At 43.0% G+C, this 13981-nt stretch overlaps 2 protein-coding genes across 11 annotated transcripts in view; both read left to right on the forward strand.

The window, feature by feature from the left end:
- actn4 (actinin, alpha 4) overlaps positions 1-12319 on the forward strand; it is a 53344-nt gene extending 41025 nt beyond the window's left edge. Inside the window, exons 9-23 of one of the 5 annotated variants that reach the window (XM_029445775.1) lie at positions 2385-2477; positions 2660-2785; positions 2926-3030; positions 3839-3986; positions 4338-4488; positions 4645-4753; positions 4873-5013; positions 5222-5404; positions 5528-5662; positions 6100-6279; positions 6480-6626; positions 7936-8009; positions 8877-8949; positions 9764-9922; positions 10129-12319. In XM_029445775.1, coding sequence (XP_029301635.1) covers positions 2385-2477; positions 2660-2785; positions 2926-3030; positions 3839-3986; positions 4338-4488; positions 4645-4753; positions 4873-5013; positions 5222-5404; positions 5528-5662; positions 6100-6279; positions 6480-6626; positions 7936-8009; positions 8877-8949; positions 9764-9922; positions 10129-10287 — 1983 coding nt within the window. In that variant the 3' untranslated portion in view covers positions 10288-12319. Of the gene's footprint in view, positions 1-595; positions 682-2384; positions 2478-2659; positions 2786-2925; positions 3031-3838; positions 3987-4337; positions 4489-4644; positions 4754-4872; positions 5014-5221; positions 5405-5527; positions 5663-6099; positions 6280-6479; positions 6627-7935; positions 8014-8876; positions 8950-9763; positions 9923-10128 lie in introns of all 5 variants that reach the window. The other 4 variants (XM_029445773.1, XM_029445771.1, XM_029445774.1 and 1 more) reach the window with 4 other exon arrangements.
- Positions 12320-13078: 759 nt separating this feature from the next.
- Positions 13079-13981, forward strand: part of LOC115017333 (SPARC-related modular calcium-binding protein 1-like) — a 30975-nt gene continuing 30072 nt past the window's right edge. For all 6 annotated transcript variants that reach the window (XR_003833245.1, XR_003833246.1, XM_029445662.1 and 3 more), the window contains exon 1: positions 13079-13406. Coding sequence is in view for 4 of the 6 variants with exons in the window: in XM_029445662.1 (XP_029301522.1) it covers positions 13326-13406 (81 nt within the window). In the remaining 2 variants the exon portion in view is untranslated. The remainder of the gene's footprint in view (positions 13407-13981) is intronic.

Genomic DNA, 13981 nt, shown 5'->3' on the forward strand with positions numbered 1-13981 from the left:
ATATTTTAGTTTGATAACGACTTAATAAATGAGAATTGTTTTCAGTTTCAGTTAATCAACCAGGCGTTTTAGTTCTAATTAAATCTTTAATTTGTGCATATGGTTCATAGCATTGCATTGCAGTTGTCTCAGCGGAGGACAAAGACGTGTTGTTTCAAACCTCAGAGCATCGCTCTCACCTGCTAAAGGAACCAAACTAAAGGAAGCACCTGCTTCAGATTTGAGTGACTTCGCTCTGACACAGACTTTAGTTCAGCAGTTGATGTGCGTGTTTGTGTCCCAACCTTGAACTTGTGGCTCCAGTGTCCCTCAACTCTCCAAGAGGACACTCGTCCTCGTGCTCTCCTCGTCCCCCATGACACCCCCCCTCCTGCCATCAGTGTGTGTGTTGGGGGGGGGGGGGGTGGTGATAATAGGAGGAGCTTGAAGCTGTGGCCCTAAAGAGTCTTCCCAACCCTTGCTCTCAGATCCTGTCGGGAGCGAGGACCATGTAGCTTTGGGCAGCTTTGGCTTCACTCTGTCCCCCTCTCTCTCTCTCTGTTTACCTTTCTTGGTCAACCTCTGTCTGTCCTGCTGGGTGCTGGGTGATGCGTAGACATCGTGGGTACGCTGCGGCCGGATGAGAAGGCCATTATGACCTATGTATCCTGCTTCTATCACGCCTTCTCTGGCGCACAGAAGGTGAGCTTCTCACGCTTCAGACTCACATTAACTCTTCAGTGTAGCAAGAAGGAACCACCAGGGTTTCCATCAGTCGTGATAGCAGTTATTTTATTCCAGTGAAAAGACGGGGGATCCGTTTTCTGGTGAATGTAGTGTCATCAGCTAGCATCAGACAATCGCAGCAGTAAAAACATGTCAGGATTATCCTGGTCAAAATAATTGCGATTCACGATATTATTCCTATAATAATTAACATTTGGTTAAAACTCATAAAATGGCACTAAAACATTGGAATCACTTTACCTTAAGAAATAAATGTTTGTATTGCATCCCAGATATCCCCCCATACATCAAACAATACTAAATAAGGTCATCATAAAAGGTCTCCTACATAAATACAGGATAAAAACCTAAAGAAATGTTTCTTACATGATCATTGCTGCATTTTTAAACTCTGGTTGTATTTTATTCACTCATGTGATACAATGCTGTGTCTCCATCCCCAGAGGGAGCTGCTCATTAGACACGACTGTAGAGGGATCTGATGGCTAACAGCTTTATGGTCACGGACGCTCTTACGTAGTTCTGGAAACTCAGACAATATTCAGTTAATATCAATAAATTAGGACCGTGATGGGAACTCTGGGGATAAAATAAACGCTTTCTTATGCTTCTGTTTCGGTTTCTTAGGACATTGACTGTGTTTCCCCAAAAAGGTTTTACTTTTATTATCTGGATTGAAATTCCCAAACTCACGTTAGTAGTGTGATCGTCTGAACTCTCCTGCTGAATGAATGCCATGTGTCTATACTGGATTTGTAGTAAATGTCAAGTTTCTCTAGCGTTTACCATCTAGGATGGCATAACTGACCAATCAGAATCGAGTATTCAACAGAGCCTTTTTTAAATCTGGAAGATCATACTACCAATGTGTTTTTGGGAAACGCAGACCTGTTTGGGTTCATCACTGTGGGAAACACTGGTTAATGTCCCCCAGCTCAGCTATTAACACTTTTCAACTCTAAATGTTTTTATTTAAGAATATTATTTATATGTATATATGGAATATATTAGTTTAGACTTTAAAATACATATTTAAACTCCAAAGCACGTTAGCCATGTATGCTGCAACACATAGCTTTGTTGTACAGAATATAGTATCAGCTTTAATCAACATGTCAAAAGTGTGTGTACTGTTTTTTTTTATTCCAGTGGTACAGTAGTGTAAAGTCCTAGGCAGACCTACTGATGTGGACAGCAGCGCTCCATGAAATTGTAACTAGATGTATGGACTGACTCCTGAGTTGTGACAGGGGGCGCATGGAGCTTTAAAACGCACACATTGATTTTTTTTTTTGGCACATTCAACTAACCATCAGCAGCAGGAGCATGTTTTTATCAGTCAAATGCAACTTTCATTTGACTTTAATTGATTTATCTGCACTTTTTTTTTTATTAATGTGTGATCTTTTTATAGTTTTATTCCTATTCACTGCCTGTGTGTGGAGTGTGTACGCACAAATTTGGAAAGCAGAAGTCTTAATTATTCTAACGTTAGGAATGAAGGTTGAGGTAGTTCTAAAGAGCAGTAGACACTGTTTGTTTTAGTGACTCTAACGTGCAGCTACTGTGAATGTTCTCACTAAACCTTGAGCACAAAGTGAGTTGTCTGTGTCGATCCAATCACTGCGGGCGCTACTCATCACTCTGTTTCCTGATAGGCTGAGACAGCCGCGAATCGTATCTGCAAAGTGCTGGCCGTCAACCAGGAGAACGAGCAAATGATGGAGGACTACGAGAAACTGGCCAGTGAGGTGAGAACAAAACCTTTCAGCATGTTTACACCTGGCAGCATGTGTTCATCTACCGGACCTCACATGTCAGACACAGTGATGAAGTAATGTTTCGACTTCCTGGAAAGAACTTTATTCATTGAGAAAGTGTCAGAGCCACAACCTGATTATGTTTCCTGACTGGTCTTCCTCTCTGCCTCCAGCTGCTGGAGTGGATCCGTCGGACCATCCCCTGGCTGGAGAATCGAACCCAGGAGAAGACCGTAAATGACATGCAGGCGAAACAGGAGGACTTCAGAGACTACCGCTGCGTCCACAAACCACCCAAGGTATAGAACAACTCCTAATATCATTTCTGCTCTCACAAATGTGCAGGGCAATATGTGGCTAGCTTTGTCCTGACGGTGCATTCAGTGCTTTTACATCCACTTGCACTGAAAGGACTTCCCCTCCTGTCTCCTGTCTTCAGGTCCAAGAGAAATGCCAGCTGGAGATCAGCTTCAACACTCTGCAGACTAAACTGAGACTCAGCAACAGACCTGCCTTCATGCCATCAGAGGGACGCATGGTGTCTGTATGTATGCAGAGATTATCATTTCTATGACTCCGAGGAAAATAGTCCACATCTGAGGACATGTAAATGTTGTTCTTATTTGTTACAGACTGGAGAAAATCTGCACTTCGTATTCAAAATAAATGTATATGCTAATAACAGGCAGGACGAGTGTGCTCTTAACGATTCTCATATACACTTACACCTGCTTTAAAAAGATCTGACTGTCAAATGAACCTTGTGGACACATGAGCGTCGTGTTCACACCAGGTTTTTTACTTATGACTTTTCAAACTCATGATTGTGCGTTTGCCTTTTAGTTTAGTTCACAAAGGTTTAGTTTGAGTTTTTTTCTCCACTAACTGATGCCTCGTAGTTTTTAGTTTGTGATCTTTGCCCAGTTAGTTTCTCGGCACTCTGTAAGACTTTGTTTTAGTTTTTACGGTAAAGTGCACTTTTAAAGTAATGAAATCAAAGATCTTTTCCTGTCTTTGGGTTAAGTGTTTCCAGGCATGTTGAGAAATCGCATCATGCTTTGTGCATTTTTATCAATATCAAATTGACGTCCAACGATTTTTGTTTTAAGTAGTTTTTTGTTGACATACGGTGAACAGAAATGTGCCAGATCAGCTTTAAGTTCAGTTCTTTTAAAAGATACACAGAATACTCAGTTGAGTTTCACACCATTTCACTTTTCTTTTTCTTTTCAGTTTGGAATGATTGATGGTAGTGGGAGGGGGCTCTTATTCTACTCTACATGAACTAGAGGCGGTTGCCATACTGTACTCTGCTGTGAAGGATTCCTATCAATAACTCTGTTTGGTCTCAGGATATCAATGGAGCATGGCACTCTCTGGAGGGAGCAGAAAAAGGCTACGAGGAGTGGATCCTCAGCGAGATCAGACGTCTGGAGAGACTGGAACATTTGGCCGAGAAGTTCCACCAGAAGGCCGCCATCCATGAATCCTGGACCGATGGTACGTAAAGACTTTATCACACACATGTTCACGCTGGCTGAACATACTGCAAACTGTTGAGTCATCGTCATTTCAAGATGAAAATCCCTCTTAAATCTCTTTAGTCTCTTCTCCATCCAACTGCACTTGTTGTGGACTTAATAAATCCAATTAATAAATAACAGAACAAAGCTTTGATCATTTCTTTATACCAGTCGGTGTGGCAGGTGATGCAGATAGTTAAAACATGTATCAGGCTGCTCTGCATGAATTCATGTTAACAAACTAAATCAACATGCAATATGTTTGAGTGGAAAATGAATCTACCAGAGACTTGCAGGTAGTGGATAAATGAATGTTGTGTGTATGCAGGTAAGGAGGCCATGCTGACCCAGAAGGACTACGAGACCTGCACCCTGTCAGAAGTCAAGGCGTTGCTACGGAAACACGAGGCCTTTGAGAGCGACCTGGCGGCCCATCAGGACCGAGTGGAGCAGATCGCCGCCATCGCACAGGAACTTTAGTAAGGAGGCAGGGAAGACGTACACGGCTGTGAAGCACAATAATACTTACGGTTACTCTGCAGAGGAAAACCTACGGACTCATTCATCTGTGTATAAGTTATACGTATAAAGTGTATAAATGTATCGGCTATAAACTCTCTCCTTTGTTTTACCAGCTCGCTGTCATACGCCGACTCTGCCAGCGTCAACGCTCGCTGTCAGAAGATCTGTGATCAGTGGGACTCCCTGGGAACACTCACCCAGAGCCGCAAAGAGTCACTGGAGGTATGACTCACTGTGATTTCTGTGTGAGAGTGTGTGTGAGAGAGAGAATGAGAGTGAGAGAGAATGAGAGTGAGAGAGAGCACAATAAATCTGTCTTCTCGCTGTTTTCTTTCCAACAGAGGACAGAGAAGCAGCTTGAGTCGATAGATGAGCTTTACCTGGAGTACGCCAAGAGAGCAGCGCCCTTCAACAACTGGATGGAGGGGGCGATGGAGGACCTGCAGGACATGTTCATCGTCCACAATATTGAGGAGATCCAGGTAACTGAAAACTGGACAGAGTGGGAGTGAGAGCGGTCCAGATACGTGCAACACCAGACATATGCCATATATTACTAAAGAAATGTGAATTATACAGTACGTGGAGCAAATGAACATTGTATTTCTGCAAACAAAGGAATACAGTAGTTAACGAGATATGAACTATACCTGGTGGAAGTAAAACAAACATGTTTGTTTCCTCCCTCAGGGTCTGATCACAGCCCACGAGCAGTTCAAGTCCACCCTGGCGGAGGCCAACAAGGAGCGGGAGGCCATCCAGGCCATCCAGGCTGAGGTGCAGAAGATCGCCCAGAGCAACGGCATCAAGCTGAGTGGAGCTAACCCCTACACCACCATCACACCTGAGAGCATCGACAACAAATGGGAGAAGGTACACATAAATGTTGTGCAGCTTTGAGGTTCTGCTGGAGAGAAACACCACTCTGTTGTCTTCTGAGTGTATTCTGTTACAGCGGTAAGGGTTTCTAATGCGTGTGTTTGTGTGTTTCTGCAGGCGATGGACATGGTGCCGCTGCGTGATAACGCGCTACAGGATGAGCTGAACAAGCAGAACTCCAACGACAGTCTGAGAGCCAAGTTCGCCACTCAGGCCAACACGGTTGGCGCCTATATACAGGCCAAAATGGAGGTAATGATGAGCCCACGCAGTCGGTCCGAGTGCTCACCATTGTGTTGAAGAGCTTCATCTTTGCACAGCTGTGTGTAGTTTGTCACAGTTTTCAGGCCAACATTGTACAGCAGTGAGCTCATAGAGCAGAGGGTCGACAGGGTTCAGGAGCTTTGACGAGTGTTTGCATCAATGCTTAGAGTTTCAGACAGGTGAAGTCATTTGTGCGTGTTTTTAATTTACTCGCTATGTTTATTCCCCACCACTAGTTTTTCATGCTGCACACACAGCTTCATGCCGATACAACTTAATACTTTATATTTCGAGCATCCTCTGCTGCACATTTAGTTTTTTAAACTGAGCCGCTGCGAACTCGTCATTGTGAGCATTTATGTTCAACATGCATCTTCACTTAAGTTACAGAATGAAGTCTGTAATAAATCTGTTTGTGTCGGCAGGAAATTGGCAGGATATCCATTGAAATGAACGGCACTCTGGAGGACCAGCTGACCAACCTGAAGGATTACCAGACGACCATCTTGTCTTACATGCCTGAAATTAACACGCTGGAGGGGTCCCATCAGCTCATCCAGGAGGCCCTCATCTTCGATAACCAATACACTTCCTACACAATGGAGGTAACGTACACACGCATCTAAAGCCTTCATGAGGGAATCTGATTAATCCTTTTCGTCTTACTCTGTTTTGCTATTTTATTTTTAAGTTACTAATTAAGACCATAAAAGCCGTTTGCAAGTCCAGTAAAGAAAGTAAAATTCTGGGAGACATTATGTAACACGTTTCCTCTCCTTCTCCCTTGCTTCCTCCCTCCCTGCAGCACCTCCGTGTGGGTTGGGAGCAGCTGCTGACCACCATCGCCAGAACCATCAACGAGGTGGAGAACCAGATCCTGACGCGTGACGCCAAGGGCATCAGCCAGGAGCAGCTCTACGAGTACCGCGCCTCCTTCAACCACTTTGACAAGGTCAGGGCCCGAGCTCCGGGGCCACGGCTCACGTATTCCACTTGTTTGTTACTGTTTGCTCTCACTATGTCACAGAGTTAACGTGGCTGTACTTGGGTTGCTAAGTATGATATCATTTTTCTTTGTATGTATTGTTTTAACTGCGTTATACCGGAGGAGCACTCAGGTATTTGTTTTATGTTAATGTGACATTCGGCTCAATAGAAGATGCATACCAATACATATAAGAAAGCTTACAGTTAATCCCTGAATGAATTCTGATTATGCTATAGAGTGCTGCAGGTAAGACGTATCTTTAAGGTTGTGTTCACCACAGACCTTATTTCAGGCATCTAACCCTAACCCAAAGTCTTCACCATTACTTTACAGCAGAAACCACACAGTGAATACATCCTGTAGTTTTAAATATAAACAGTTATTCATGGCTCCTATAGTCATTGGTAGTTTATTTAGAATTTAAACTATTCTGTATGAATGTATATCGTGACTGAATGAATGTTTACACCTTACAAGCGTGCGAGTGTCCTGATGTGTCACACAGGCAAGCACGTGTTCAGGTGTTAGCAGAGCACAGAAGAGAGTTGATCATGTCTGCAGCTGAGAGGGCAAAGAGTGGGGAAAAGATGTGGGCATCCAATCAGGTCCAGAATTAGTTTTGATTCATCTTCATGCTAATGTCAGTCAGAACATTATTTATATTATTGTAAAAAGCACAATATGTTACCAAACCTGATAGTTTATAGTGTTGTGAAACTCATAAGAAGGAAGAGGACACCCCCATCATTCACCATCTCACACAACTGTGTGTGTGTCACTCTGTGTGTCACTGATTCATGCTACTGCTTCCTGTGGTCTCACCGTCACATCACCCCGGGGTTCTTTTACAGCACGAGAACCTTTGAATGTCCCGTAATATACAATATTATCCTTTGTAAATAGTGGACATACGGACATGCTCCTCTATTATGTTAGCAGTGGGAAATGTATATTGTTTTTAAATATGTATGTGGAGCCCAATAACATATTTATATTATCCCTCTGTATGTTAGTTTTTAATACAACTGTGAATACATTTAATGCATTTTTGTAAATAAGTGTTTTAAAGCAGTGTTCACTGGTCCATCGTGGTTTCCTGTTGAGTTGTGTGTTGACATTGTCTAAACATCCATAAATGTCTGTCTGTCCCCCCATCCTGCATGTGCTCATCTGCTTGCATGCTGTGGATCTCATGGTCACCACCATCCCTGTGTTGCGATTGGTTCATCCTCATGACGTGGCGCTCTGTCATTGGGTGTTTGGCCGATCTCAGGATCACAGTGGGGCACTGATGGCCGAGGAGTTCAAGGCCTGTTTGATCAGTCTGGGCTACGATGTGGAGAACGACAAGGTAGGAGCTCCAGGACAGGACGGAGGGAAAGAGCTGCTGTTAGTCGGGTCTCTGAGCAGGAGAGCAGAGCAGATCACTGCCAGTCAATTTAATGGTTAACAAATGATTTGAGCACTAATCTGGATTATGGTCCCTGTTTTTACAAACATTTCTACTCATTTTGAGTTTAAAAAGGTGCTCTGAGGAGTATTTGTATGTTAAATCAAGTCACAATATGGTGCATAAGAATGTTAAAATGTCACCTGCAAAAATGCAGTTGGGACAGGATTTAATTCTAACAGTTTAATATATCATAATCTCAACATAAACAACATCTGGATTATAGATCAATTTGGATTCCACACTACAAAACATTTTAAATGACACATTATGTAATGCTTCAGTGTTCATGTTTTCTATGGTAGTTATCCAAACGTAATACCTAATTCTGTTAAGATTTGTGTAAAGAAAAGTGGTGTCAAAAGTCAGTGATGAGTCGGCGCTCCTCCTCTGAGGCTCTTGGTCAGCTCTGGGGTTCAGACCCTCAGCATGGAGGACAGAGAGACGCTGCGTCACTGTTTGTCCACCGGGGGTCTCTGTCGCTTTGTGCTGCTGCAGCTCGACCGGGCTCCCTCTCACTCTGAACAGACCCCGCCCCTCCTCTGTCTGTCCGTCAGGTTTTACTTTCGCTGTTAACTGTTTGTGCTTTATCTTTTTTTCACATCCCCCAAACATTACTCATTTTCTCTGCAACATCTCTATTTCTGTTATCTATCACTCCTCTCTTTTCATTTCATCCTCTCATTCCTTCTCCTCTCTGCCACTCTCGCTTCCTCTCCCCCCATTATCAACTCACCCCCCCGGCCTTTGCTGTGCTGTGTCGGCCCACAGAAGCGATCAGGACAGATGGTCTCAGAAGATTTCCGGGCTCTACTCATTTCTACAGGAAACAGCCTGGTACTGCTGCTGGCATGATGCTCTCACAGGGTGTCTGCAGGTCCAACAACATCCTAATTCCATTTAGTTGGCCTTCAATCAATTGCATAAAGCGTGACACCATGTTTGGAAACAGTTAAAGCTGCATCCCATCATGCAGGCTGGATATCTATGTTGTGGAGTAACGACCATAATGTTTCTTAATCTGAGTGTACTTAGTCCCTTATATCATCATTTTAGTAGAATACCTAACGTTAAAGCTTTTTAGTAGATGTTTTTACATCAGCTTTGCATTAAGAACATTTTTATTTGAGAAGTTTGATTTGAAATAGCAAAAAGTTTTTTGTAGAAAAACCTTTTCATATTCTTCAACGTAATATATCCAAATAATTGTTTTTGTTCATTTTGCTGTAATGTCCTACATCGGAGTGGACACCTGCCGACACCTTGCTCTCTCTCCCTGATCCTCTCGCTGCTTCTCTTATTCTGTCCCGTTTGTACTTGCTACCCTTCTGCTCTAATTTGCTACAGACTGAAGCAAAATGTCATTTTTCATATAGACATCCAAATGATGCATAACTGTCCTCAGTGCCCTCATCTGTCCGTGTTTCTCATTGGTATTAACCAGTGATCACGTTATGCGTGTTTTGCATGTGTAGAAGAAATAGTATAAAATATTGGGACCGCGATTGAACAACCTTTCCCTCTATTCTCCGGCTAAGTCTAGTTAATGGAGGTCCTGATGTTTTACACACTTAATGTCCTGTATGTCACGTTGTGTCTGTGCACAAAGTGTCGTCTCTCCTGGGTTAACCTGTTGTTTCTCGGTTGCCAGGGAGACAGCGAGTTTGCTCGCATCATGAGCATAGTGGACCCCAACGGCAGCGGCGCCGTCACCTTCCAGGCCTTCATTGACTTCATGTCCAGGGAAACGACCGACACAGACTCCGCAGACCAGGTCATCGCCTCCTTCAAGATCCTGGCCGCTGATAAGGTGTGTGTGTGTGTGTGTGTGTGTGTGTGTACAGTAATATGTAGCTTTTAGTTAAAGCCACAACAATGTTCGCAATTGTTATTGTACAGGTGAAATAATTCTGTATGATGTTTTGTAATTGGATATATATTTAAAAATAAAATGCATTGAGTTAAAAACAAAGCTCACGCTAACAGAAGAAATACCTTCCTCTCTGTTTCCATCAGAACTTCATCACGGCCGATGAGCTGAGGAGGGAGCTCCCCCCCGACCAGGCGGAGTACTGCATCGCCCGCATGGCGCCCTACACAGGGCCCGACGCCATCCCCGGAGCCCTCGACTACATGTCCTTCTCCACCGCCCTGTACGGAGAGAGCGACCTGTAGACGAGGACTGGACAGACGAGGGAGGGAGGGAGAGGAGAAAGAGGAGGGAGGTAGAGTTATTTTTTGCGTAGAGAAGAAGCCAGGAATCGAGCGTTTGGAAGAATTTGATTGGTGGTTGTGAGGTGTCCCTGCGTGTGCCGGTTTAGAAATGTTTAAGACTCTGAGCTTGTTGATTGAACTGTAGTTAGGTTTGGCCTGTCGAAAGTGTTCCAGCTCCGTTGTGTCGTGAACAGATCAAGAATTTGTTGTAAAAGGTTTTTTATGAACGGGCATATCCAGGGGCAGCTGTGGGACGGGGACAGTTGCTCTGTAGTGCGGGTCCTTAGCTTCACCCTCTCTGCCTTTTTGGGGTTAAACTGGGGAGGGATGAGGGAGGGGGGGGGGCACAAGCTAATCTGATACTTATGCTAATTTTTGTTTATTTTATTATAATTTCTTTCTTCTTGCCAGGGGGGTTCAGGGTGTAAGGGGGGGCAGGGTGGTGTGGGTTTGACGTGGCCACTGGCGAGGTTTGTGTATTAGATCCTAGAGAAATATATGCTGCGGGGTAAGGGGTCGTGAGGGTGGTGTTGACCAACCAGAGATAACATGACATATTTACCCATAATTCCCATGTTGCTGGATAAAGTGACCTGTCTAATCTCAGCTCTTTTCCTCCTCCTGTCTTTGATAATTTCTTGTTTTTGTTTATTTTCTGGAGCTGGTGGGTGGTGGGGTGTGGTCGGGTGGGGACTGGTCGGTGCAGGTGGGAGGGTGGAGCTCAGCGCTGTACATACTTTTTTTCTTTCAGTGCGAATAATGTCATACACAGTCCCAGTTGTTGAGAATAATTGATCGCAGGCTTTCCAGTAGGGCAAAGTAGAGTGACATTTATTAAAAAACTAAAATGACAAAACGCCAATGATAGTAACACAGAGAGAGCAGTTTCACCAGTGGATAGGTTTGAGCTTCCAGAAGTCTTTTTCTTCAGGTTTTTTTTCTTTTCGCAATGGAAAAAACTCATGGAAAAAGTTGGTAGCCATGAAGTTGAGCCTTGTGTACCTAAAGGCCTTCTCCTGTATAAATCCCATGACAGGCATCACCATAATTATCAACAAATATTTGCTTCTGTGAAACTATTCTCCTCCTGGGGTGGGCTATAGGTGCTTATTTAAATACAAAAACTATACATTTATATGATAGGTAAGATTGTAGTAGTCAAAGTTAGTCCAGTTTTATATACCAGAAATCGCACACATGCAGAAATATATACACATCATTTCATGGATGCATTTGATTGGCTGAATGAAGGTTTTTTGCACTTCCTGGATTTTTTAGAGCTACCATAGTAACGCGCTGTGGAGCTCCCCCGGTGACTTTTGGAAAAATGGTGGAAGTAATAAAATAAAACAAAATAAATGTGCCTATTGGTGGCTACAGCCCTGTCCCTCTCGCTCTCTCTTACACTCTCCCACATCTTCCCTGTTCTCTCCCCCATCCCTACATCCTCTTATTTGTCTCTGAAGAAAAGGGAAAGAAAATTTACCGCAAGGAAGGAGGGAGTGGAAAGATTGGGGAGGGGTCTTTATGTAAACATTCCATTATGTGCAAATAAAAAATATTAGAAAAAGGAAATTGTCATGTGAAAAAAATAAAAACTATGCAATCATAATGTGTTGAATATCTGAGCTCTGGGGAAAGTTGTGGGCTTCAATCAGGCCCTTTCTGAGAAAGTTCTGTGTCTAAATTAAATGGAGGATAACAGATTTCTCCAGTGTATGTTGGTTTACGGGAGAGAGGAGGGGGAGACTGAGGGAGGGGCAGACAGGGAAGGAACGGAGAAGAAAAGACTCGGACCAAAAGCTTGTTTCTTTTTTTCTTTCTCTTTTTTTCCCTGCGAGGTTGGAGAGAAATGAACTCTGGAATTGTGATTTTCCTTTTTTTGTACTCTTTAATATCAAACCTTATCTGCTGTACTGGAAACTGCAACGCCTTCTGTCTCTAATGATAAGTGAGTTTCACAAAGCACACATAAAAGTTTCCTTACAAAATACCTCTGCTTGTAGTGACGTCTTTTCTTGTTGTCTGTCTTCCTACCTGTGTTGAACTTGATCTGCTGTCAATGAGAAGTTTTCATGATTCACACTAAAGGCTGCAGAAACAAAACAATAATTAATTTATATAAATGTAAAACTAAATACCTAATTTTAATGTCTACTTACTGGGTTTTAGCACAAATGTTCTCGTGATAATGCAGCCTTAAAGGTTTGGTGTGACACTAGCATATTTTTAGCATAAGTGTCTTTTTTAATTTAATTTTACAAGTGCCATCATATGATAACTGCAACTGTTGTGTGAAAACAAATGTTTTACCTCATATTTTGGTATCCGATATAATCCTTTCTACCTTTTTGTTGTAAAGTTTTCATCCAATAACCAAAACATGACTCACTGTTTTGCCATTTCATCAACTTTTTAACCTTTAGTTCAGTCTGGTCATAAACCTTTTCTGTAACCAAACTGTTTCTGCTGCTTTTGAAGGCTACTTCTGTTTCAGAGTGTGCAGGTGACAAAGTTAATTGATATACATTTATATATTTGAATAGGTATTGATCAAACGAGGCTGTAAAACGATCACGGAGGTGGGCCACTGCGAGCAGTAGACCTTTTGGTTTCACCTTATGGGTTTTATGAACTGGTTTTAAGCACCAGGAACGGAAATGGGCAGTACCTCCTTGGAAAGTGGAGGGTCTGGACTGCGCACGCATTGCCGTCACTTCGACCTGCGTTTCAGCACGCTGGAGTTGTATCTTGGAGCTGCTCGAGACCACTTAACAACAACAACAACAACAACAGTATGAGCAGCTCGGTGACATCCGAAGAATGACGCCGAAGTCGTGACTTGACCCGTTCTTTGTTTGGACCCTTCCTCATCAATCCTCCTCACCTACTACAGACTGGCTGTGGCCGCTCCGCGAGCACTAACGCGCTTTGAAACCTCGGTACAACAGGGAGCAAAGGGCGCGCGGCCGCTACTCCTCTGGTCCTCTGTGGCAGGAATGATGCTCGCGCTCACCTTCACCTGCCGCGCGCTGCTTGTCTTCTTGCTCTCGGAGTCGGTTCAGACCGACAGAACAGCGGTAAGACCTGAACTGTAACTTACCAACAAGTCAGAAACTTCTGTTAATATCAGCAAACTGGTCAGAGAAATGGTAAATGTGATGATTAATCTCACTAAAACTAGTAGTCTTACAGTGTAGTATATTAAAACTCACAATGTTTTAATATGTTCAAAGTTTTAAGGTGTGTACCTAAAAACGTAATGCATTTAGTTTCAGCTTGTAAGTGTAATAACAGGCAGAAATCACCAGTGTATCAAAGCTGACAAATGTAAAAAAGAAAATCAAGCACACTTTTATGGAAAATGTAATATTACATACAATACAAAAGAAGAGTGATTGCCTTCTGAAAGGCTTGTAATTAGCTCACTGGCTAAATTACTTCCCGAACTACACTGATGAAACACTTTTATTAGCCTTTAGCTCAGACGTTATTTGTTTAGTTTTATTTAGATTTATTTGCCAGTGACTGACTACATAACTTTGAACTTACTTTGACTAATTCAACTATTACTGAGAATATCTGCTATATTTTTATGCCGCCGTGCCGGCGACAGTAACACCTTGGGGGAATTTCTTCAAATTTGGCACAAACG

Source organism: Cottoperca gobio, chromosome 13 (assembly GCF_900634415.1).
Source record: "Cottoperca gobio chromosome 13, fCotGob3.1, whole genome shotgun sequence".
Taxonomy (NCBI): Eukaryota; Metazoa; Chordata; class Actinopteri; order Perciformes; family Bovichtidae; genus Cottoperca; species Cottoperca gobio.